The sequence below is a fragment of the Oreochromis aureus genome, linkage group 3, assembly GCF_013358895.1.
Source record: "Oreochromis aureus strain Israel breed Guangdong linkage group 3, ZZ_aureus, whole genome shotgun sequence".
NCBI classification, from domain to species: Eukaryota; Metazoa; Chordata; class Actinopteri; order Cichliformes; family Cichlidae; genus Oreochromis; species Oreochromis aureus.
Genome location: NC_052944.1, coordinates 59,521,158 through 59,548,242, shown reverse-complemented (window position 1 = coordinate 59,548,242; position 27,085 = coordinate 59,521,158). Strand labels below are relative to the sequence as shown.

The 27,085-nt window shown below is 41.1% G+C and overlaps 2 protein-coding genes across 2 annotated transcripts; both read left to right on the top strand.

Annotated features, from left to right (window-relative positions):
* The first annotated feature begins 32 nt into the window (after positions 1–32).
* Positions 33–18,821, top strand: LOC120434002. The gene is made up of 6 exons (XM_039601354.1): positions 33–312; positions 11,018–11,191; positions 11,327–11,428; positions 12,877–12,975; positions 16,852–16,929; positions 17,777–18,821. The coding sequence occupies exons 1-6, from the start codon at positions 33–35 to the stop codon at positions 17,815–17,817; spliced, it is 774 nt and encodes a 257-aa protein (XP_039457288.1). The 3' UTR covers positions 17,818–18,821.
* A 3,093-nt stretch (positions 18,822–21,914) lies between these two features.
* LOC120434354 (low affinity immunoglobulin gamma Fc region receptor II-a-like) lies at positions 21,915–25,983 on the top strand (the record flags this gene model as incomplete). The annotated part of the gene is made up of 4 exons (XM_039602279.1): positions 21,915–22,128; positions 22,208–22,453; positions 25,427–25,621; positions 25,716–25,983. Coding segments are annotated over 4 exons (675 nt in total), but the record flags the coding sequence as incomplete, so codon positions are not given.
* Positions 25,984–27,085: the final 1,102 nt, after the last annotated feature.

Here is a 27,085-nt window from a genome sequence, read left to right as displayed (position 1 = left end):
AGTCTCACAATATAGGCCATGTCATCATTCACATGGCGGTGTCCTCTCCCCCTGTGACCCACATCAGGCGTGGTAGGGGCCACATCAGGCGTGGCAGGGATCGCATCGGGCGTGGCAGAGAGCGCATCAGGCGTGGCAGGGAGCGCATCAGGCGTGGCAGGGACCGCATCAGGCGTGGCAAGGACCGCATCAGGCGTGGCAAGGACCGCATCGGGCGTGGCAAGGACCGCATCGGGCGTGGCAAGGACCGCATCGGGCGTGGCAAGGACCGCATCAGGCGTGGCAAGGACCGTATCAGGCGTGGCAGGGGAAGTAAGATGGGCACTAAACCTAGAGGCAACAGGTCCTGAGGTGGGAATTTGTCTGGTGGTCAGTCTACTTGAATCATGATGTCGCATTTTTTTTCTTTGATGACTTGAAGTTCTAGGCTCAAAGCCATCACTATCACTGTCATCATCACCCGGTTTTGGAATGTAGTCCACGTCACTGTCGCTGTCATACATCTCTTCTGCTTCCACATGATCAACATCTTCATCACTGCTTTCCCTGAATAGAATCTCTTCTATTTCCTTTTGGGTCAAGTACTTCAGTGGTTTCCTTTTTGGCATTTTTTTTCCCTAGAGGAGTGCTAGAACTTCACCAGCTAGCTATCTTGCTAGCTATTTGCTGAAAGAAATAATGTGCACAGTTATCTAGCTAGCTACATAGCATAGCTTTTAGATAAAAAGAAAAAAGAAAAAGAAATCTAATCAGCTAACAATTGCCAAGTTAAACAAACCTTACCTATGTGTTACTCACTAGCTGGGATGCCAAAGACACTGAACCTGCAACAGGGTGACAGCTGTAGTTGAAGAGGGACAGTAAATATGGTGAGCCTGAATGTTGTCACCCTTGAAATGCGGCAAGATTGCCTGATTTTATACACTAACACTATCACCGGGTGAAATCCACCCAAAACCTACTTTACCCTCTATCACTATTGCCGGGTGAAATTCACCCGAACACATGCCTGTAGGAAAAAGCGGGATTTGGGGTAGGGAAACACCCACGCCTTCAAAGATGTCAAAGACAATGCTGAAGCTACCCAGAGACCCACCACACTCAGACAAACGCAACATATTGAAAATTATGTAAATACATTTGCTCGGGTGAAAATCACCCGGCGATAGTGTTCTAGGGTTAAAAACTATAAGCATCAGTTTTATCACTTGTTTTGATTTTGATGTTTAGGTTTGATTTTTAAAGATGTCAACTTCAGAAAAGCCTGAAACTGTTTGTTCACAACACCAAAATATGACCTTTTTCTATTCTCCCAAATAGTATCACAGCAACTTTATATGGAGGTTCTAAAGTGTGAAACAGAATCTCTTTTTAAACTTGCAGCAAACCACCTGCAGCATCTGAACCGCTTCAGTGAATCCTGCCTGCAGCTATAATGTTTGTTTAAACAGTTGCTGCTGTGCAAGTGCGAATCAGAGACTGACTGAACCGACTTTGGACCAAAGGGTTGTATAAATACAGCCAGCAGGTGGCAACACATGTTTATCTTATCTTTTTGTTGCTGTTGGATCTAGAACAGATTTTTGACCATCTGCTGATCAGGATGAATTTTTAGGTGGCATCTGGGTTGAACAGTTTGATGTTCTGCACATGAGTAACCATCGTTTGTGTTGGCCCTCCTTGCACCACATTAGTAGCCATGCAGGATGGATCATTCCCAGAAAACCATCCAGTTTCACCATTTATTGACATTTTTTTTGTTCTTGATGGGCTTGAAATGTAATCAGGAAATATCACTTTTCTTTAATATTTGTTTAAGTGATTTTCTGAAGCACAGAATATTATATGCACATTTATATACGCAAATATTATTAGTTCCTTGATCTAAGTGTTCTTTCACAGCCCTGCAGACTCATTGAAGGTGTCAAAAACAAAACGGTCAAAAAGTAAAGTATAATTTCTTCACTCAAAGGAGACAGCAGCTGGCCTCAGGCCTGTGTGGACCTTTAAAAAGGTCAATCCTCACAAAGCTCCAGGACCGGACGGCATCCCAGGCCGGCTACTCAGAGTGTGTGCAGACGAGCTGGCAGAGGTGTTCACCAACATCTTCAACCTCTCCCTTCAACCTCTCCCTGAGGCAGTCAGTGGTCCCCACGTCCCTCAAAGCATCCACCATCATTCCCGTTCCCAAAAAATCAGTGGTCTCCTGTCTGAATGACTACCGTCCTGTTGCACTGACATCCGTCATCATGAAGTGCCTGGAGCGGCTGGTCAAAGGTCACATCTGCTCCTCCCTCCCTGACACACTGGACCCTCTTCAGTTTGCCTATCGGACAAACAGAGCCACAGAGGATGCCATCGCCCTGGCAACGCACAGCACCCTCACTCACCTGGAGAAAGGGAATACATATGCAAGGATGCTCTTCATCGACTACAGCTCGGCATTTAACACCATCATCCCCTCAAAACTTGCCACGAAGCTCGTCGACCTTGGGCTGGGAACACCGATCTGCAGATGGATTCTAAACTTCCTCACAAACAGGCCCCAGGTGGTGAGAGTTGGTAAGCACACCTCCTCATCACTCATCCTAAACACAGGTACGCCACAGGGTTGTGTGCTTAGCCCCCTCCTATATTCCCTGTTCACACACGACTGTGTTGCTAAACATGAGTCCAACATCATCATCAAGTTTGCGGATGACACAACCATCATAGGCCTCATCACAGACAATGATGAGACAGCCTATAGAGAGGAGGTGATGGCACTGTACGAGTGGTGTCTGGAAAATAACCTGACTCTCAACATCAGCAAAACTAGAGAAATGATAGTGGACTACCGGAAACGACCAGTCAGAGAACACCAGCCCATCCACATTAATGGTGTCAAGGTCGAAAGGGTCAGCAGCTTCAAGTTCCTTGGAGTCAACATCACTGATGACTTCTCCTGGACCCTTCACACAGACACTGCTATCAGGAAAGCTCGCCAGCGGCTTTATTTCCTGAGGAGGCTGAGGACGTTTAGCATGAACGCCAACATCACCTCAAATTTTTACAGGTGTGCAATTGAGAGCTTGCTGACGAGCTGCATTACAGTTTGGTACGGAAGCTGCTCTGCCAGCAGCCGTAAATCACTACAGAGGGTGGTGAAGGCAGCAGAGCACATCACTGGCACGAGGCTTCCTGCCATTCAGGACATTTATCTCCTGCGATGCCTCCGTAAAGCACACAGCATCATCAAGGACCACAGCCACCCAGCACATCAGCTGTTCTCCTTGTTACCATCTGGCAGACGTTACAGGAGTCTGTCTGCTCGGACTACAAGACTTAAAAACAGTCTTTACCACCAAGCCATACGACACCTCAACCACAACACTTAAACACACACAACACAGCACTCAGAAGCTACCCTGCAGCTTCACAAGTACTCTGTTTAATCTGCACTGGTCACTTCACTTTATTCTTATTGATACAGGGAGTGCAGAATTATTAGGCAAGTTGGTTGTTGTTCAATAATAAAATTATTCCTCAAAAATACATGTTCTCAATGAACCCAAAAAACTCATTAATATCAAAGCTGAATGTTTTTGGAAGTAGTTTTTAGTTTGTTTTTAGTTTTAGCTATTTTAGGGGGATATCTGTGTGTGCAGGTGACTATTACTGTGCATAATTATTAGGCAACTTAACAAAAAACAAATATATACCCATTTCAATTATTTATTTTTACCAGTGAAACCAATATAACATCTCCACATTCACAAATATACATTTCTGACATTCAAAAACAAAACAAAAACAAATCAGTGACCAATATAGCCACCTTTCTTTGCAAGGACACTCAAAAGCCTGCCATCCATGGATTCTGTCAGTGTTTTGATCTGTTCACCATCAACATTGCGTGCAGCAGCAACCACAGCCTCCCAGACACTGTTCAGAGAGGTGTACTGTTTTCCCTCCTTGTAAATCTCACATTTGATGATGGACCACAGGTTCTCAATGGGGTTCAGATCAGGTGAACAAGGAGGCCATGTCATTAGTTTTTTTTCTTCTTTTATACCCTTTCTTGCCAGCCACGCTGTGGAGTACTTGGACGCGTGTGATGGAGCATTGTCCTGCATGAAAATCATGTTTTTCTTGAAGGATGCAGACTTCTTCCTGTACCACTGCTTGAAGAAGGTGTGTTCCAGAAACTGGCAGTAGGACTGGGAGTTGAGCTTGACTCCATCCTCAACCCGAAAAGGCCCCACAAGCTCATCTTTGATGATACCAGCCCAAACCAGTACTCCACCTCCACCTTGCTGGTGTCTGAGTCGGACTGGAGCTCTCTGCCCTTTACCAATCCAGCCACGGGCCCATCCATCTGGCCCATCAAGACTCACTCTCATTTCATCAGTCCATAAAACCTTAGAAAAATCAGTCTTGAGATATTTCTTGGCCCAGTCTTGACGTTTCAGCTTGTGTGTCTTGTTCAGTGGTGGTCGTCTTTCAGCCTTTCTTACCTTGGCCATGTCTCTGAGTATTGCACACCTTGTGCTTTTGGGCACTCCAGTGATGTTGCAGCTCTGAAATATGGCCAAACTGGTGGCAAGTGGCATCTTGGCAGCTGCACGCTTGACTTTTCTCAGTTCATGGGCAGTTATTTTGCGCCTTGGTTTTCCACACGCTTCTTGCGACCCTGTTGACTATTTTGAATGAAACGCTTGATTGTTCGATGATCACGCTTCAGAGGCTTTGCAATTTTAAGACTGCTGCATCCCTCTGCAAGATATCTCACTATTTTTGACTTTTCTGAGCCTGTCAAGTCCTTTTGACCCATTTTGCCAAAGGAAAGGAAGTTGCCTAATAATTATGCACACCTGATATAGGGTGTTGATGTCATTAGACCACACCCCTTCTCATTACAGAGATGCACATCACCTAATATGCTTAATTGGTAGTAGTAGGCTTTCGAGCCTATACAGCTTGGAGTAAGACAACATGCATGAAGAGGATGATGTGGACAAAATACTCATTTGCCTAATAATTCTGCACTCCCTGTATTTATATTTAAAAAGTGCAATATTGTAATTTTCTGCTGCTCATTCCTGTGCAATATCCCATCTGCTCTCCCGTCGTATTTCTTTTCAAGATTTTCTTATTTAATCACTAGTGTACATATATTTATATTTATAGATACATATATATTTAGTCATTTTTTCTCTTTTACCATGTCTCTCTAATATTTTGCTCTTTACTATTTTTCTATTTTTTATTTTATTTTATTTTATTTTATTTTATTTTATTTTATTTTCTTCTACTGTACCATGCTGCTGAGTGACTGCTGCTCGTCAAACACATTTCATTGCAATGTTGACCCTGTGCTAACTCGCATATGACAAATAAAACTGAAAACTGAAAACTATGTCTGAGTGCAATGAGTTAAAGAGGTGTTTCTAAAAAACTGGCTCCTCCCTCACAGCTGTTTGCAGACTGAAAGTAAGCACTGGGAGTTTTGTAAAGGCAGAGCCTAAGCCTGTCTTTCTCAGTCCTCCTCTATTGTGCAGACACAGATCACAACCTCAGCAGCAGCTCAGCAGTGACATGTGGATCGTCTCCTGCATCCTCATTGGCTCTCTGGCCTTTTCTTTGCCAGGTGAGCTCTGTGTGTGTGTGCTGCCCACTTCATCATTTTAAAGATTGAATTATGATAAATTTTCTTTAAAACACAGTGTTTTTTAACCTTCTGATAGAATTTAAAACAAAAAATCAATATTAATTTGTAATTTTTAATTTTTATCATATTTGCTACATCTGGCATATTTTTTTGCAATCTATTGCTAAAAAATGCATTTAGAATTATTTTTTTTGAGGAAAATAAAAAAAAAAAACACGTATGGTGTAGAAGTCTGAAAAACTCACAAAAACGGTCTGCATCAGATATGATACATTAAGAGTTAAGGAGTTATTTTACTGATACTCGTATCGGTCGGGTCATTCTTCAGGGCACTTGGCAGTTATTTTCATCGCTATCACTATTTTTAATAATATTAAGTAAAGAGCACACTAATTAATCCTGTTAACACAAGTCCTCCACTTGTGTTAACAGGATTTGAGGGCAGGAAGGAGACAGATACTCTAATAAAAACAATTTAGGAAGCTAGGAGCTACTTATTTTTCCACATATATATATAGATATAGATATATCTATATAGATATATATAGATATGTGTGTATGTATGTGTATAGTCTGATTAAGGTTTATGATTTAAGCCCTATAAGATTTTAAGAAATGCTGGAATAAAGTTGTTGTTTCTGGAGAGCTGATTGGCCGGTGAGGGGTGGTTTTGGACGTGTTGATAGCTCACCCCAGGCATAACTTAGTTCAGAGCAGATTAGGTCTGCAGCATTTGGTGTCATGGTGAGATTCAGTTGAAAAGTAATTTAAAATACTGAAAACACTCCAGAAAAGAAGATTTTCTGATTCAAACAGAAAAAAGTAACAATCAAAGACTGAAACCAGTGAAAAACCACATATAACTCTGTAAAGGTCTATAACAATGAAAACAAAGAACCCTGGCTTCACGTTTTCACTACATCAACATGTCAACTGCTCTGTGGATGTGACTTATATCCAATGCTTTCTCTAGCCTCCATAAAGCCACAGCTGTTTTGGGTAACAGCTACTTTGTTATCTATGCCTTTATTTAAAATTCTATTTCTTCATTGTTTGTAAGTGTTGCTCATTCAGAAAGAACCTTCTGCCAATGTTCTGTTTGAACTCGCCAGCAAACATGAGGAGGAAACTGGGTCAGGTTTATCTCACCGGATATCTGTTTCTGGTTTGGTGGATGGATGCACTTGAGCGATTTTCGCAGACACTGTCATTTCTCCAGGAACATGAGATGTTGCAGCATTTTGTGAAAGTTACATGACTTTGATAGAATTGACTGATGATTTGCAGTGTCATATTTAGCATATCTAGTCTACTTTTCAAGTAGATATACTCCCTGTCACCTCATTTCTTACATGTGCAGTGGTGCGAAATAGTGTTTTACACTTTCCTCAGTTTAGTTATTTGTATATTGTTGATATGCAGATATGATTGTTGGGTTTTTCTCTGTACCTATGAAGCGCCTTGAGGCGACTTTTGTTGTGATTTGGTGCTATATAAATAAAATTGAATTGAATTGAATTGAATATTTGTCACACATGAGTGTTTCAGATCATCAAACAAATTTTAATATTATTCAAAGATAACCTGGGTAAATACAAAATGCTTGTAGAGGAATTTTGCCCCTCTCATGTTTACAGATTTGTTTGAAATGAGACACATTGGAGGGCTTTTGAGCATGAACGGCCTGTTTAAGGTCTTGCCACAGCATCTCAATCGGATTTAAGTCACAACTTTGAATAGGCTACGCCAAAGCCTTTCAATTCAATTCAGTTCGCTAAATCTCCTAACAGTCACCTCAAGGCACTTAATATTGTAAGATAAAGACCTTACAATGATACAGAGAAAACCCCAGCAATCAGCACTTTGGTGACAATGGAAAGGAAAAACTCCCATTTAACAGAAACCTACGGCAGAACCAGGCTCCATGAGCTTAAGGAAACAAACTGATGGATGGACATTCTCCTTTGGAATTTTCTATTCCATCAGTTACACCAAGTTGTCCAGGTCCTAAAGCAGCAAAGCAGCCCCAGGTCATGACGTTTAAAGTTGTCTTTTTATGAAATGCTGTGTTAGTTTTATGACAGATGTAATGAGACCAAAACTGTCCTAAAAGTTCAGCTTTTGTTTCAGCAGTCAAAAGAATCCATCCATCCATTTTCTTCCGCTTATCTGAGGCGGGGTCGCAGGGGCAGCAGCCCAAGCAGAGAAGCCCAGACCTCCCTCTCCCCAGCCACCCCGTCCACCCAGGCGTTCCCAGGGCAACCGAGAGATATAATCTCTCCAGCTTGTCCTGGGTCTGCCCCGGGGCCTCCTCTCGGTGGGACATGCCCGGAACTCCTCACCCAGGAGGCGCCCAGGAGGCATCCTTGTCAGATGCCCGAACCACCTCAACTGGCTCCTTTCGATGTGGAGCAGTAGCGGCTCTACTCTGAACCCCTCCCGAATGGCCAAACTTCTCACCCTATCTCTAAGGGATATCTCGTTCTTTCGGTCACTACCAAGACTGGCAGTCAAAAGAATATTTTCTCAAAGGTCTTGGACATCATTAACCTCCTAGGACCTGGCGTCCACATATGTGGACATCACATTTTGGGACGTCTAGACCAAAATACTTAATTTTTCTCTACAAGGGCCTGATATCCACTTACGAGGACATTATACTGCCACTGTTCTATCAAAATGTGAAACAAATGTCCTCGTATGTGGATCTCATTTTCTCAAAAACAAAAATTAAGTAAAAAAAAAAAAAAAGGTAATTCGTTGTTTTTAGATTCTTTAGGTCCCAATCAACCCAAATAGAAAAGAAAAATTAAAAATGCATGCCATGAAAGAGTTCAGGTCTTCGGTGGTTAAGATGTTTTTTTGTGATTTTTTAGTAAATATGAGATGAGCCTTTGTGTTCTTTTTGGTCAGGAGCTGTTTTTACCTCGAAACTCTCCCATGGATGCCATTTTTTCCTGGTCTCTTTCTTAGTGTTAACTTAGGCAAATGAGGCCTGCACATTCTGTTAATGATTTTTTTGGTGACCTCTTGGATTAGTTGTCGATGCACTTTTGGAAAGACTTTGGTAGGCTGGCCACTTCGTGAAAGGTTAAGGTTCACTGGAGTCCCAAAGGCTTAGAAATGACATTGCTACCTGCAGACTGACAGATATCAACGACTTTGTTTTTCAGCTGTTCTTAAGTTTCCTTAGATCATGGCATGATGTGTAGCTCTTTAAGGTCTTTTAGCCTACTTCACTTCACTTCACTTAAAAGTGTGACAAATTTGGAAAACATAAGAAATCAAGAAAGGGGCAAATACTTATTCATAGCACTGTAACGGAGTGTAAACCCAAATCTTTGACCGACCTGTGGCCTTGGGAGACATGAGCCCTGGTTTTGAAGGTGATGTCTGTAAATGTCTGAGAAGAGTTTCTGAGTTGTTTAGTTTTAAGGCCAAATGTTGCCAATATTTGCTTGATATGAGATTTCCACTGCTTAACAGTCTGTTTGCACCAAGTTCTCTTCATTATTTGAATCTTTGAATGTGGTTATGAAAACGATCAAATCCACTTTGAGTTTTTGGAGGTTTTTAGTTGGAGAAAAATTGTTATTAAATTGCTTTAGTACTTGCCCACACAGTCTTTCACAGTGTGGTGAACTCTTCCCCCTCTTTATCTCTGAATGAGTCAGCCATCCTGGGATCCGCTTTTTATAGCTGATCATGTTTCTACTTAAACTTGTTAGCTGGCAGATGTTTTTGAACCACACAAACTTTACCTTTGGTTCCCCTTTACCCATCTTTACTGAAACATGTTCCTAGAACATTTTATACTCAAGATTATTTTGAACCGATATATGAGAGACGAGTTTCTGGGGTTATCAGCTGTTTGTGTGGTGTTATTCTTTATGTTCACCTCAAATCAGACCTGAGTGTCACTGAGCTGCACAACATGACAAGGTCAGTAACCTTCTGTTGTCACAGATTAAATCAGATAAATGTTTAGGTTAATTTTTTACAGTATGTCAAAAATTGTCACAGTTCTGGGTCTTTGTGACCCAGCATTTTCAGTTCTTGTGTTTTGTTGTTATTTTATATTATGGTTTTGGTTCTGAGTCCTTGGATGTGCTCTTTTGATTATTTTGATTTCTAGCTTTTAGGTTTAGTTCTGCCCTTGTCTTTATTCTCTTGTTCCCCAGTCAGTCGTGTCTCATGTCACTCTGGTCCCTGTACTCTGTGTTCCTTCCGTTCTCTGTCGGTGTTGTATCTCTGAGTTTTTTAGTGTATGTTACCTGTTTTACTTTGAAGGTCATGTCTCATGTTAGTGTATTTTGTTTTACTTCCTTGTCTTGCCTAATATGTCCCAGCTGTGTGTTCACCTGCTCCTCAGTTCCTCATGTTCCTGCCAGTGCATTTTAGTCCCTGTCAGTCAGTACTTGTCATGTCATCAATGTCTCTTCCCCACGTGCTGTGTGCATCTCCCTATGTTCTTCTAGGTTTCAAACGCCCAGTTTAGTTTAGTTCTTTTTTGTATCACTCCGTAGCCTGGAATTAAACTGTGTTCAAGTTCACGTTCTGCCTGACAGTCCTGTATTTTGGGTCCAATTCCTGCCTGCCTTATTTTTGTCCGTGACAAAAATAAAATGACTGAAATAAACGATTAAGCAAAGAAGATTTTTTCACTCATTTTAAAGTTTTTCATTTTAACCCTCATAGCTCGTCTGACTGTGAGTCCCAGCAGCTCTCAGTTCTTTGAAGGAGACTTTGTGTCTCTGAGCTGTGAGGAGGACGACAGCTCTGCTGGATGGACTCTGATGAGAAACACAAGCAAACAACAGAGGACTCAGTGTGGAGATGTTCAAGGAAGATTGGCTTTCTGTAACATCAACCACACTTACAGAGCTGACAGTGGAGTTTACTGGTGTGAGTCCAGAGAGGGTCCCATCAGTAACATGGTTAACCTGACAGTCACTGGTAAGCTGAGTGTGTGGAGTTAGTGTTGATGAAGCTGTGTGTAAATGGATGAAATGCTGTAGTTTGTCTCTGTGTTGAGGTGGATCAGTGATCCTGCAGAGTCCTGTCCTCCCTGTGATGGAGGGAGATGACGTCACTCTGCTCTGTAAAACAAAGACCACTCCCTCCAACCTCACAGCTGCTTTCTATAAAGATGGCATCTTCATTGGGAAGCAGCCTACAGGTCACATGACCATCCAGCATGTTTCCAGGTCTGATGAAGGCCTCTACAAGTGTGACATCAGCGGTCATGGAGAGTCTAATTCCAGCTGGATCACTGTCACAGGTGACACACTCACCTGTCTGTGTTTCTGTAGGTTTCAACATTCACAATGTGACGACAACTTAACGACTGTTTTTGCTTTATTTCAGAGAAACACGCCACCACACCTCCACTTACATCCACACATCCACCTACATCGACCTCTGTCACTCCTTCTCCATCACTCATTCCTGTCTTGTCATCTATTGGATCGGTGTGTGCTGTGGTTCTGCTGGTATTAGTGGTTCTGGTGGTGAAACAATGGGTATGTGGAAAACCCAAAGGTGAGAATATTACATTTTTTAAATAATTATTTTCAAACATTATTTTTTTAAACTTGTAATAACAAACATGTACAACACTAAGTTTGCATTAAGATTTTAAACAGTAAAAGACGTTGTTCATTTTCTTAATTTCAGCTGACCGGGCAGAAGTTAGAGAAGATGACATCACAGATGATGTGACATACAGCGAAATCACAATCTCAAATTGTCAACAGCAGCCAGTCAGACAGAGCCCAGGTAGTATTTTATATGCTGAGGGTCATGCTGCACATAAGTAACGTGGTTGCATCTTTTTCCCTCTCCCTCCCTTACCTTTCCTGCTTGGCTTCTCATGTCCTTGTCTAGTCTCGTCTATTTCTAACCCTGGAAGAGTCTCTGAGTCTTGTTCTCCAAAACTAAAAAGAGGAATTATGGATTTGATCAACTGCTCCTTTAATCCAATTGACACCATCTTCTCGACGAGAAGCCTGGGTTCGGGAGAGCCCAACTGTCCTGGTGGGACGTTCCCTGCCGGATACACGATGGATGGGTGAAGTACTCAGTACTCAGACTGTGCTCATTAAATGCAACACGGATACGATCTTGGAGAAGCTCACGACTCCCCAACGGGAGATTGAGAGACCTGGTGACCAGTGATGAACATTAGACCGGCTGTAAAAATTGGATGCAGTCCAATTCAAAACAACCAGCATCTTCATTTCATGCGGCTACCATATTGGTGCCTGCTGGGGCCCAAGGCTGAAGCTGACAGGAACAAACAAACAAACAAATTCTCTCCTTGATAACAAAACTGTGTTTAGACTCTTTGTCCTTATCCTCCAAGGCCACCTGCATAGGCTGGAAGACTCTTGACTTTTGCTCCTCCCAACGCCTCCAAATGCTTACTCCTACCCTGGGCAGGCTGACCTATCCAGGGTAGGACATTTTACATTGTAAGATGTGAAGATTTATGTGCTTTTTTGTGCTGAGGTGGTTTTTTTTCTGTTTTCAAACTGCTCTCCCTTAGGAGGTCAGTCTGGGAGCAACTCTTTTTTTCTCCTCCTCTTTCCTCATGTATTGTGTATTTCACTGTTTCTTGTACCTCTCTGACCTGTCTTCCAAATGTGAGGTTTGTGTAATCTATGTATGGTCAGAAGGGGTGCTCATGTTGGCGCTGGCTGAAGCTAGCAACCTAAACGTACCCAATTTCCTTCAGGATCAATAAAGTATAATCAATCAATCAATGCTGATATCTTTAAAAAATCAAGTGTTACTTTAAAAAAGTGACAAAAAGGAAAGAGAGAACTTGATTTAAACATTAAACGAGTTTTCCTCAGAACTCTACAGAAACTCAGTTTCTCGCCAAAACTCACTGAACATGGGAAACAAATCCAATCAAACAGCCAATTCCTTCAATATTTCAGAGCCTGTATTTTCTACATTCTTGTTTGTTAAAGCCTTGGGAACACTGTTGCACTCACAATGAATGGAAAACCAAGTTTCATTGAATGGTATTGTTTTATTTTATGTGATTAATTGAATAAACTTACATCAGTACTGTGTTTTTCCCTTTAACTCGTTCCTCTGCTGTTCTACCAACAATTAAATCAGGTTTTTGTTCGGCACGTTTTCCTCTTACAAAGTTAAACAGTTTTGTAGTTTGCATCACTGACTTGTTAATGCATTTATATATCCATATTGTGCAGAGAGCGACCCAGCTGCAGTCTACTCTACAGTGAGGAGGGACAACATCACATATGGACAAATCATCATCAAAGACAAGAAAACAAAATCCAAGATAAGAGGTGAAGTACAACTACTCTGCTTTGTCTCTGTCCCCCTAAAAAAGCACCCGTGGGACCTGTGTGGGGTCACTGCAGACCCCCACAGCTCACAGTGGGGCTGTATCTTGGACATCTATACATTGTCCATAAATTGTTATGGAAGCCCAAAAGGGCAAAACTGCTCAAGCCTTCGTGGAGCCCACTTGGTTTTTCTGATGGCAAGCCGATATAGGGGCTCCCAAAGGTAAAAGTGCTGTCAGCCCTGTGGGGGCATGTGTTGTTAACCTCTACAGAGTGACAGTGTTAGCTGTTGGCTAATTTGCAGATGACTGAAATATAAAGACCCAGTGAAGGTTTTTAATTTTATTTGTGGTTCTTCTAGTCGGCAGTTTGTACGTTAGGCTTCAAGCAAGAGAATAGGAAATATATACACAATAGAAATCATGTTTAACAGGACAATAGGTCAGATCTCTCACCTCCAGAAACAACCAGTTATATTTGTTGGAATAAATGAGATGCAGGTGGAATCTGTGACATCTTCAGGTGAATTCTTACCCTGAATCCAGCCTTACAGGCTCTTGGTCTCAAGCTAAAGACTTTATATTTTAAGGTGAAACTAAGTTTCTAACTCTTGCTGTCTCACGTAGAAGTGCTGCTGCTATATTTTAAATGGTATCAGCGCAGCTAGAGTCATTTCCACCACATGACCAAAATGACCTGATCTGCACATTTCTTCTCTAACAGCAGCAAAGCTACACACAGAGGCCAATACAGAATCACCACACTGCTGAGACTCTTCTCTTCTTTGACAAGTCTTTGTTTTTGGATGTAATTAGACCAATTATTATCGGCTCAAGGCCACACAAAATATCTAAATCAGTAAAAACGGTATATTACCCACAATTTTTTATGGATCTTCTTCAAACTTCACAACATTATACTGGGGCCTGGTTGACATGAGTCATGACTTCAATGCCATGCCCTACGACGTCACAATGACGCCATAAAGTTTAGCCAATAAATGTTAAAATCTTTAATTTATACAGCTTACAGATTTCAGCCAATTCTGCTCTCATATGGGTAAATTAATATTCATCTGTGTTGTGAGGATAAACCCCTGGTCAAAGATTTCTTAAATGTAATTGATTCCTTAAACTTCACACAATTTGTGTCTGGCCCAACACGTAAGGGCCACACCCTAGACCTTGTCTTGGGTTACGGACTGAATGTATCAATGACTGAAAATTGTGTTTTACCTATCTTAGACCACTCAGCAATTTTATTTGATATTTTAATCCCTAAATCTACAGCTTATGAGAGGGGAAAATTGCCCCTCAGATCATCTCGTTATATTAGCCCCGAAGCATTGCTTGGAGTTAAATTACATCTACCTGATGTGTTGGACCCTATTTTTACCAAGGAGTTATGTGTGGACACCTTGACTGCGAACTTTAATAATACACTTCTTGAATTACTGGACTCTGTTGCTCCTGTAAAGAAGTTAAAATGTCAAAAAAGGAACCCTATGCCTTGGTTAAATGAGGAGCTCTTGAACTTGAGAAGATTTTGTAGGAAAGCAGAGCGTCACTGGAGATCTTCCAGACTAGAAGTATTTCTCCAGGCTTGGAAGGACTCATTATCTTCTCTTCAATCAGCGATGTCGACAGCGAAGGCAAATTATTTCTCAAATCTCATCATGAGTCATAAACATAACTCAAAACTCTTATTCAACACAGTGTCGCAACTTACAGAGAGTAAGTCAACTCTCTGCTGTTCTAATCTGATAGCCCATGACTTTCTTACGTTTTTCAGAGACAGGGCTGAAACACTTAGGAATCAGATTACTCCCTCCTCAAGCTGTTCATTAGACTACTCGGCTGCTTTGCCTGCTGGTGCTGATAAACTGTTCTCTGACTTCAAGGTTATTTCTCTGTCTGGACTAACTAAGGTTGTAAAAGCAGCTCGATGTACAACCTGTTCTTTGGATCCTCTACCAGCCTGGGCTATAAAGGAACTGTGGTCAGCATTAGGACCCTACATTCTGTTTCTTTTAAATACTTCATTGATGACTGGAGTCTTCCCTGAATGTTTTAAATCAGCTGTGGTAGTGCCGATCTTGAAAAAGCCTGGACTGGATGTTGACATGGTTGCAAACTATAGACCCATCTCACATCTGTCTTTTTTATCTAAAGTCTTTGAAAAAGTGGTTTTTAAGCAGCTCACTGAGCATTTGTCAACAAGCAATCTGTTTGAACCATTTCAGTCTGCTTTTAGACCAAATCACTCCACAGAAACAGCTTTAGTAAAAGTGGTAAATGATCTGCTGGTAAATGCAGACAACGATCGCACTTCAGTTTTATTACTGCTGGATCTAAGTGCTGCGTTTGACACTGTGGATCACTGCACTTTATTGGATAGGCTTGAACACTTTATTGGAATTACAGGAAATGTTTTATCATGGCTGAGATCTTACCTGTCTGGGAGGTCTCAGACAGTTAGTTTTAAAAACGATCTCTCCGAGACCTGTGCAGTGAGGCACAGGGTCCCTCAAGGCTCTGTACTTGGACTGTTGCTGTTTTCTATGTACCAGCTGCCTCTTGGTGCTCTTTTACGTTCTTTTAATGTAACCTTTCATTGTTACGCTGACGACCTGCAGCTTTATGTTCCTTTAACCATTGGAAATTGTGCTGAAGTTTCTAAACTAGAATCTTGTCTATCTGCAATTAAGGGCTGGTTATCGGATAATTTCTTGCTCCTAAATACTGATAAAACAGAGTTGATGGTCATTGGGCCACACGAATTTCAGCACTTGTCCCAAAATTTCATCTTGAGAATTGAAGACAGTGTCATAAATTGCAGGGACAAGGTAAAAAACTAGGGCGTGTGATTCGACATGGTGCTCTCTTTCGAGTCTCATGTAAAAGAGATAACAAAGACCGCCTTTTATCATTTGAGGAACATAGCCAGAATCAGACAAGTTTTGTCAAGCGACACTGCAGAGGTTCTTATCCATGCATTTGTGTCTTCACGTATTGATTATTGTAACGCTCTTCTTTCTGGGCTACCAAAGAAAAGTTTTAAAGGTCTACAGATGGTGCAAAATGCAGCTGCTCGCATTTTAACAAGGACTGGGAAATTTGAGCACATTAGCCCTGTACTGAACTCTGTGCATTGGCTACCTTGTCAGGCTTGAGCAGATTTTAAGGTCCTGCTGCTCACCTACAAGGCTTTAAATGGATTGGCACCTACATACCTCTCCGACCTTTTACATCTTTATGTTCCATCCCGTGCTCTCCGATCTCAGGACTCTGGCCTTCTAAAAGTTCCTAGAGCCAGAAAAAAGACAATTGGAGCGTGCTTTTTCTTTTCGTGCCCGTTTCTGTGGAACAACCTCCTCAAGATATTCGGCAGGCATGCTCTGTGGAGGTTTTTAAAACTAAGCTGAAGACACATTTGTTCACCCTATCTTACATGTCTTAATTCTATTGCTTTTAGTTTTTAAATTTTTACTGTTTTTAACTTGTATTGTGTCTTTTACCTGTATTGCTATGTATCGCTTTTATTTTACTTATCTTTTAGTTTTAAATAGTTGTACAGCACTTTGTTTGAAAGCGCTTTATAAATAAAGTTATTATTATTATTATTATTATTATTATTATTAAAGATAATAAAATACACCATTCATATATAATTCTTCAAGGTCACAGGTCATAGGTCAAACGTCAGGGTCAGTCAAATTAGGAAAAGCTTTAGTTTCCATTTCTTTTCCATCTCCAAACTGTTATCTGTTTTGTTTTCTGTTATGTCAATTTTCATTGTAACAGTCAAACAACAAGGCTGCCAGTATGACTTATAAAAACCTGCAGCCATTTTTTAAAAATGTGCTTCATTGTGCAGAGAGTGATCCAGCTGCAATCTACTCAGAAGTGAGAACCACTTATCAACAGATGGGCTTCAGAGCAAACAGACCCACAGGTACAGTTCTTCATTCATTAACACATGGTTGACGCGGCGATCGTGGTTCAAGAGTTGGCAGTTGGTCTTTTAATCGGAAGGTTGCCGGTTTGAGCCCCGGCTCCGACAGTCTCGGTCGTTGTGTCCTTGGGCAAGACACTTCACCCGTTGCCTGCTGGTGGTGGTCAGAGGGCCCAGTGGCACCAGTGTCTGGCAGCCTTGCCTCTGTCAGTGCGCCCCAGGGCAGCTGTGGCTACAATGTAGCTTGCCATCACCAGTGTGTGAATGTGTGGATGACTGAATGTAGTGTAAAGCGCTTTGGGGTCCTTAGGGACTAAGTAAAGCGCTATACAAATACAGACCATTTACCATTAGTTTGCTTTCTAGAAGTTTGAAGTGTTCCTTTAAATTGACCAGGAAGTGTATCCGTAGCAAGAGCAGAGAGCAGGTCCTGATCTAGCCTGCTGTGTCTGGGTGGGTAGTTAAAAATTAAAGTCTGCATGACAGAAATACAATCACCACTCTGCTAAGGCTCTATGCTTCTTTTCCATAAACTATCAAACTAAACACTTCCTGCTGGATTTCTTTGAAATTAAAAGTAAATTTATGACAGAAACTTTAATGTGAACATCCTGGAGGAAGTACTGAGCTTCATTCACCGTGTCAATAAGGACAATGAGTTTTAAAAATATGAACACCCTGTCCCCCAAAATAACAATTATATTATTTAAACTGTGTGTGCTCTGATAACTAATGTTTCATTTTGATGATACTCAACAGTTTTTTGCTGTTTTGTTGTAATTTAATTGTATATTGGTTTAGTTTTGTGCAGAGCTGTGGGTTGAACTGTGCATGTTTGTGTGCTCAGATTTTCTGGAGCCAGAGGTCATTTACTCCAACCTGAAGTAATCAACCAGTCCAACCAGTGGAGCCCAGCTGCTCTTCTCGTGTCGTTCTCTGGGTTTCATGAAGATGTCTGATGGAAAATTTGAATTGCCGTGGCTAACTGAAAAACATCTGTCTTCAGTTCAGACAGGAAACAAACAAATGAACTGAAACCACAGACTATAAACAGCATGAGCATCGCTACATTGTGTGGGTTACTCCAAAACCAAGCAGCAATTTACACATCAGCTTTTTCAGAAACTTAACAAACTGTATTATTATTATTTTTATTTCAACCATTGAAAAGCATTCTGTGGTTACAAATCGCAAACTGTGAAAAAAAGAAAACATTTCTTCATGTTTGATCGAACCAACAAATCCCAGCCCAAAATATTAAAATTCAGCTCAGTTAATTCAGTTTTATTTGTATACCAAAAAAAAAAAAAAAAAATCACAGCAACAGCCACCCAAGAACACCTTCCCTGATCCAGTTGATCGTGGGAAGTGTCAGTAACTTTCATAATAAGAGCATGGAAATCATAAAGCAATCATAAAACCACACTTAAGCATGCTTCCATGGAATGACATGTATTTTAAATGTGAGACATGGTGATAGAGAACATAGAAAAAATCATAGTGATGAAGTGTTCTGCTTTATGAAGGCCTTCAGAGTCTGCTGCTATCTACTGGTAATACTGGGTATTAGTAAATGACAACAAGAAAAAACCTGTAAACTATTTAATGTCTGAAATGTTAAGATCAGATTATAATTAGTTATTCAAACTTTTTTTCACCATTAATGACATTTCACTGAGCGTTAAATTGTTTTTATTGTTCATGAAGGATTACCTGAGTGAAGATGAAACATACAAACTCGTGTACATTTTTCTGTATCTCTCCCACATGTGATGAATGTCAGTTACTGGGTGAATATGAACATTGTTATCTTTGTTTAAATGTGACAATTTTTATTGGATGTTTTTGACTTTTTTTTTTTGTGTAACGTTGATATAAAGTTCAGAAAATATTAAAACCTCAATTCCTGAACAAAAGGAAATCAACTGTTATCAAATGTTGTTCCGCGTTTAGCTATAAGATAAGTTTCTGGATGACACCCTACTGCCTGCTAAGGATTGGGTAAGGATTGGTGGATTGGACATTATTTATATTATTCCCTGTTCTAGGAATGTTTCAAATCTGGGAATAAAAACCTAAAGAACTGGAACAGCAGCAGGAGGCTGAGACATTTCAAACAATGTTTTTTGTTTTGTTTTGTTTTGATTTGTTTTGTTTTTTTGTTTCACGAACAACAAGCAGGCCACTATCAATGCAACAGATCGCTTCGACTCTTCTCCACCATTAACCGTTTTTGATATGTCACCTGAGACACAACTGACAAACAGGTTTGTCCAGAATGCATTTGAGAGGATAAGATGTCATCATATCTTTGATGGAGCTAAGCAATGACGCATAACTGACATAATTAGGTTTTCATTTTTATTTTTTATTTTTATTTCACATCCTCAGAAGTGAAGACCCTAAATGTTTCATCAGATAATAAAATGAAATGAAATCAACACAATCAAAATAAGACAAAAGGACTGCAAGTCATTACTGATATTCAGTAATACATGTTTTCTGCTGGCTCTATGTGATATTTAAGCAGGACCTCCTTTAAAAGTCATTATATAACTGATTTATAACCATTTTGTATTTCTGATATAAAGAGCCGCATGTCACACTGTTGCATCTGAACATTATGGGGAGATACTGACTGATTCTTGGTTTTCTCTGCAAATACAGGTGTTCGGTGTGTGTGATGTAGTTTCTCTCAGACACATTCAGCTGGATTTCAGTCATATTAAAACTGTAACAGCATGCAGAGTTAATATTTTGAGGATTTGCAAAAAATCTGGTAGTGTGAGAGCAGAAAGAAGAGATCTCATAGCAGCACCTCAGCCAGAGTATGACATGTGGTCTGATCTCGTGTATTCACACAGTTTCTGACCGCATGTCAATGGTTAAAACACAGAGAAGCTGGAACCTCTTGGTACTGAGAGCAGGTCAGTTATCAGATACAGAAAAAAATATATACTTGTTTCTATCAATGTAAAAAACATTTTTTATTTGAATTTGGAAAAAGGGGTGGTTGACAAGACAGTGTCAATAAAACTGCTGTCAGTTGTAGATTTTGCTGCAGCCCATCTTTACTTCATGTTGCCTTTCAGTTTTAGCATTTAAACTTTCTTTCTGGTTTGTTTCAACCAAAAACTGAAACTTTCTCATGCAGTTCAGTGGAGAACAAACCACGAATCTGAGACACAGTCAAACAGAAAAAGGAAGACGTGAAGGAGAAGGAGGAAGACGAGGGTTTTACTTGATGTGACAGTGAGCTGATCTCAGTGTTGGTCTGATATCATTGAGCAGCAGGATGGAGGAAACGTCTCTGCTGTGTCTGCTCTGTAAGTTCACTCTGTGTTTTTCATGCCTCTGCTGTCTTGTTGAATGTGAAACTCTGAACTAACCTGAGTTTAATTTCTCTTTAGTTCTGATCTCACTGCTGAGCTGCACCACAAACCAAGGTCAGTAACCTTCTTCTGTCACACTGTAAACCTGACTCACTCTTCCAGGACACTGTGGGACATGTTTATTAAGAACATGGCAAAAGAAAATGTATAAAATCAGATCAGTGTTATCTCACTCCTGCTGACTGTCTACGTGATTTATGTTTTATTTAAATAAGCCAGTTAAGTTGTATATCCTTGGTGGGGTACTGGAGAATTTTCCATCCAGAGACGCTATTGTTCTGAGGGTGCATTGGGAACATCTCCCACGTGCAGCAGTGCTTTGGTTGCATTACAAGGGAGACTTGCAACTCTATTGCTGAGGATGGTTAAGGTTGTTGACATCTGTCTCGGCAGTAATTCCAGAACCAGATGATGGACACTGGAGGTCAAGGGAGCTGTCATGCAGAAGAAGGAATCTTACCAGGCTTGGTTAGCCTGTGGGACTCCAGAAGAGATGAAAGGTAGTGGCAGGACAAGCGGAGTGCGGCTTTGTCAGTGGCTGATGTAAAAGGAGTATAGGAGTTCGGTGAGACAATGAAACGTGACTTTCAGTCAGCATCAAAGCGATTCTGGCAAACTGTCAGATAACTCAGTTATAGAGTGTTGGTGGGAAGGTGCTGACCTCGACTGGGGTGGATGAGATTTGCCCTGAGCTCCCAAAGGCTCTGGATGTTGTACAGCTGTCCTGTCTGACATGTTTTAGCAACATTGAATTGATGCCCGAGTAGTGCCTCTGGTTTGGCAGACTCAGGATGGTTGGTTGCTGTTGGGGCAGCGTCCACAGTGATGAGGATGCTGTAGCGATCTGCTGCGGTGATGAGAGAGCTAAGAATAAAAGCGAAGGTGACGATTTACCCATCAATATAGGTTCATACCATGAGGTATGAGGTTGTCTCATAGGTGAGGTATTGAAGGGATGTCCTACCAGGGGCCCACAGCTTAAGATTACATCTCTTGCCTGGCTTGGAGCATGTTTGTGTCCCCCAGCATGAGCTGGAAGAGGTGGCTGGGAAGAGGTATATCTGGGTTTTTTGGCTCAGACTGATTCCTTAGTGACCCAAGCCAAGATAAGCAGCAGACATTGGATGTACAGATGGACTTGTATTTAATATGAAAATATATGAAAATGTAACAGCTTAAATGCTATCTGTTAAAAAAAAAAAGAAACAGAAAAAATCAATGGTTAAATATTCCAGTTATTCAGTTTGTTACAGTATTCAGTTTTCCTGAGAAACATGACTTTTCCCGCTTTGTCTGCACCACATTGCTTTCTTTTGCCCAAATTTCAAATCTCCCCAAAAAAGGAAAGTTTAGACGCTCATTTGTTTATTGAGATGAACAGGAGATATTTAGAATTTCAGAGTCAATACATTTGTGAACTTGGCTTTGCTCGGTGATGTGTTTTAGCTTCACCATCATGGGCCACAGGTTCAGGTACTCCGGTATTGATTCAATCAAGCAAATCACACCCAAAATAATATATGTCCTCCCCTTTGCCTCACAGCTCGTCTGACTGTGAGTCCCAGCAGCTCTCAGTTCTTTAAAGAAGACTTTGTGTCTCTGAGCTGTGAGGAGGACGACAGCTCTGCTGGATGGACTCTGAGGAGAAACACAAGCAAACAACAGAGGACTCAGTGTGGAGCTGGGTGGGGAATACCAGCTGGTTCTTTCTGTAACATCAGCTACATCGACCCACTGGAGAGTGGAGTTTACTGGTGTGAGTCCAGAGAGGGTCCCATCAGTAACATGGTTAACCTGACAGTCACTGGTAAGCTGAGTGTGTGGAGTTAGTGTTGATGAAGCTGTGTGTAAATGGATGAAATGCTGTAGTTTGTCTCTGTGTTGAGGTGGATCAGTGATCCTGCAGAGTCCTGTCCTCCCTGTGATGGAGGGAGATGACGTCACTCTGCTCTGTAAAACAAAGACCACTCCCTCCAACCTCCCAGCTGCTTTCTATAAAGATGGCTCCCTCATCAGGAAGCAGCCTACAGGTCACATGACCATCCAGCATGTTTCCAGGTCTGATGAAGGCCTCTACAAGTGTGACATCAGCGGTCATGGAGAGTCTCCATCCAGCTGGATCACTGTCACAGGTGAGGAGCTTCACTCTGATTTAGAGCTGGGCGATATGACCCAAAATTCATATCTCAATATTTTTTAGCTGGATGGCGATATACGATATATATCTCGATACTTTTTTTAAAGCCATAAAGTAAGAACAAAAAGAGAGTTCTTAGTCAAAGCTGTGTCCCAGATGTCACACAGGCACTTTTATTAACATACAGCGCAGATGTATATGAAAAAATTACTCAAAAATAAATTATGAGCATTTATTAAATAATAATGCTCCATAAGTAAAAGAAAACAATGTTGTTTTTGTGCATAACAAAAAGCTCACAATTGTGCAGTCAAAATGTAAACTAAAAGACGCTGAGCATAATAACAAAGAGACAGATTTCACAGCTGCTCTGTTCCCAGGTTCTACTGCGTGACTGACAGCCTTGAGTTTGAAATCCGCTTAATAACCGTGTCTCTTAACAGGTGCCATTTGTGGTCCTTATACACACACAGTACGGTAATATTACGTTGAAGCACAGTACGTATCACTCCGCGAGGCTCCTCGGTAGCCGTAATGCTCCGACAATCCATCAAGCGGTGTATGGCGTTATTTTTGTGCCACTATTCTGAGTGCACGTAAAAAAAAGTTTGAAGGTGCAAGTGTTGTATTTTGAGCAAAGAAAAGCTGAATTTGAGTGAACAAAATTCATTGCTGCGTGCAAAAAAATGTATTTCCGTGCTTGCTATTATACACACACACACACAATAGCAGCCCCTCTCGCTCAGTTTTTGCATTTGCGCTCGCTCGTAATGTGTTGCTCGCGCTCTCAACATTTCTGCCCGTGCGCGCTCAACTCTTTCTGTACACCGTTATATTTGTGCCACAAAACCAGCCAATCACAGACTTGGATGCAAAAAAAACCTGATTGGCTTTTCTGGTCTCCAATCAGCTCGAAATGACGAAATGCAATATCCCAGAATCCATTTCGTCCAAAACTCAAATGAGGCAGTGGCGGAGTGTGAAATATTACTCTTTCTGGGTCACAAAATAAACTTTTAAGACATTTTCATGCGAGAATGGTGCTGTGTAAACTTCAAATATCTGCTCGATTCATGAAGACATCACATATTTGCAAAAGTGCTCTAACGACCAGGTGGGAACTTGGGTTAAACATAATATATAAGGCTGAACTGACAAAAAAAATCACCGACTACACCACCAGGTATTATAGGAAAAACCATAAAGCCTTTGAACTAAAACAAACGCTGTTGTGACAGTGATGTACACTGTCTTGTTGGTATATATGCATGATTTGTATGACCTTCATGTTTCCAAACCGATACCATGAGCAGCAGCTTTTACAGCTGTGGCTCCAGCAAACATCAGCTGATACTAGAAATTAATTTTAAATAAATTCTAACAGCTTATCAAGCTTAAACGTGCTGTTGTTTAGTTTCATGATTGAAGTAGCAACAGGGGAGGGAGGGAGAGAGAATGAGAGAAGAAGATGGAGCTTTGCAACGTAAAAACAGAATAACTCCAGCTTTGTGTCTTTTTTTCATTCTAGCTCAAGTACGGGACTAATCGCGTTCCTTTTCCCCTCAATACAGATGTATTGTAATTGTCCCAGCCCAGAGTTGATCATGACCAATTGGCTAATCCACCACCTTTCATTGTTTATACCGTTACAAAAACAAACAAACATAAACATGAAAAATCACCATCGGCCCACCAGGCAAATGCCCGGTATGCCCAATGGCCAGTCCAGCTATGCGGTCAGCTGGTGGGTAACAGGCATCTCTGAAAACGTTAGAGCAGTTATGCAAATATGTGATGTCTTGATAAATCGAGCAGGTATTTGAAGTTTACACAGCACCATTCTCACATGAAAATATCTTAAAAGTTTATTTTGTGACCCAGAAAGAGTAATATTTCAAACTCCGCCACTCTGTGTTCCTCCGCCACTGCCTCGTTTGAGTTTTGGACGAAATGGATTCTGGGATATTGCATTTCGTCATTTCGAGCTGATTGGAGACCAGAAGAGCCAATCAGATTTTTTTTGCATCCAAGTCTGTGATTGGCTGGTTTTGTGGCACAAATATAATGGTGTACAGAAAGAGTTGAGTGCGCACGGGCAGAAATGTTGAGAGCGCGAGCAACACACTGCAAGCGAGCGCAAATGCAAAAACTGAGTGAGAGGGGCTGCTATTGTGTGTGTGTATGGATAATAGCAAACACGGAAATACATTTTTTGCATGCAACAATGAATTTTGTTCACTCAAATTCAGCTTTTCTTCGCTCAAAATAAATTTCTCCTCAAAATACAACACTTGCACCTGCAAACTTTTTTTTACGTGTGCTCAAATTTTTTTTACGTGCGCTCAGAATAGTGGCACAAAAATAACGCCATAGCAGTGCAGCTCCGTAGCTTACCAAAGTTGTACTAAAACATTTCTTTGACAGATTGCTGAGCGCCGTGTACCACATAAAATCGGTTTGCGGTCATCAAGCACTACCAGAATTCATACATAAGGCGCACTCTCAACTTTTGAGAAAATGAAAGGATTTTAGGATGTGCAGCCCCACTGGGCTGCATGGCGTTAGTGTGGTTAGCTCGTTAGCGCGGTTAGCTTGCTAACACGTTTACACCGTCCAGTCCCATGCACGGGGCGATGTGCGTTAACTCGTTAAGGGAGATTTGCCGTGTCCATCGTGTCGTTGCCTGCAGGTGAAGCGATGGGGAAGGGGGAGTTGTGTTCAGTGAAGGAGAGAGGCGAGGCAGAGTAACGTTGCGTAGAGACAAAAGTGGATGAAAGAGAGGCAAACCTGTGGCTCCACAAGTATAATTATAACGTAACAAAGACTATATCAATATAAACGATATTGTCACATCTTATATCTCGTATAAAAATATATATATAAACTCGATATATCGCCCAGTCCTACTCTGATTAAACCTCTAATTTCATGGACATATTCACCCAAACAGCTGGGATTTTCTCTGCAGAAAAACCTACAACAACAGCTTCACCCACCACAACAGCTTTGTTCACTTTCACGTCGCTATCCACCACGACAGCTCCAACCCCTGGCTGCCCCCCCTGCCATCTTAACTTCAGACTGGTCCTCCACCTGGTGGTTTTCTGTCCATATTTGATCTCCACTCTCCTCTTGGTGTCTTTATATCAACACAGAGCCAAAGGTAACTCTCTGAATCATTCACTGATCAATAAATACACTGATGATTAATTCCTGTCTCTGTCTAAACTCATAAACTCTGCGTTCTCTTGGTATAGAGTCCACCCCACCAGGCTGAGCAGAGACTGGCTGATGATAATTACATCACCACAGAGCACCACATCTGAACCTCTCTACCTAAACTTAAAATTAAATGTCTACCGATGTTTCACCCTGTTAATTAATTGGTTGCTTTTCCTGCATGTTTTATAATGATCAAGTTTTTAAAAGTGTTTGGGAACATCTGCCTGCACAGACTCCATATCTCTGTTTTTCTGAAGTAAATAAAGTGAAGGAGGACGTGCTCTTTCTGACGTTTTTGGTGTACCAACCACACATGACTGATGTTTACTCACTCTTATTTTGAGTAAGATCAATAAAGTCATTATCCATGTCAGACCTGAATTCTTCATGTTAAAATTGTTTACATGATACAGGGTTGTTGAAGACTGTGGTTTACATGAAGCTCTGACTGATGTATCTACGAGGTAGAGATGTGGAGGAGATGGGCTACTCAAATGAGAGTCTAAAATGGAAAATGACAGAAGAGCACTGATATTTAAACCACACAGAGTGGCAGCTGATTGGCTCAAAGAAGGCCGACAAGAACATGATTGGACTTGAGTATTGGAGCTGTGACTGAGTGTGCATGCAAAAGTTGCAGTAAGCTGCTGTACCAGCAGAGGGAGATATTTGATATTTTATTTCAAGCCAACATGGAAAGAAATTCCATGAAAGCCTTTAAACAGACATTATTAACACATTTACATATAAATACATATAACCAACCTAGCTTAATCATTACAGCCAATTTAGGACACTGGAATGTAATGCATACATTTTTTGCTCACTACTGAGTTCTTTGCTTTAAATATATTCTACCCCTGCTAGCACTGCAACTTCTGCATATGTGTCCATTTCACTTTATGGAGAGGCAAACCGTTAAATGGTCGCAGTGGACCAGTGTGTCTATTATACTTTTTGCCGTGATACTAGGTTGGTATGGAGGACCACAAGAGCCACGCGCAAACATGTTTAGACTATAACTCCTCCTCTATTCTCCTGCCTGTGACTCAAAACTCTGTCTCTGTGGTCCACTAAGGTGTGTCTCAGTTCCCAAAAATACATCTAGAGAACTGAGAAGGCTGCATGTGGAGCTATGCACAGGAGGATCGTTCATAAAAGAGGCGTGGTCACAGCTGGAATATGTAATATGCAAACACTGGAGGTAGGCTGACTGAATGATTCATCCTTTTTATTCACAAGTTTCTTTCGCCAAGTTTCTTGACAAAAGAAAATAAATTTAAATTATGTCTCATTATTTCATGTTGTGAATTTTGCAAGATGTTTGCTGATAGCACAGAGAAAAACACTGACTGAGAATATTCAGAATAACTGTTTTTGAAGGTGTACCTACAGACTGAGCACA

Bases quoted from the DNA above. Each gene is read 5' to 3' on its own strand.
- LOC120434002 (XM_039601354.1), top strand. From the start codon at position 33: ATGGCGGTGTCCTCTCCCCCTGTGACCCACATCAGGCGTGGTAGGGGC. The intron at 313-11,017 runs GTAAGATGGGCA...GCTTTATTTCAG, and splicing joins TATCAGGCGTGGCAGGGGAA to AGAAACACGCCACCACACCT. The intron at 11,429-12,876 runs GTAGTATTTTAT...CATATTGTGCAG, and splicing joins GCCAGTCAGACAGAGCCCAG to AGAGCGACCCAGCTGCAGTC.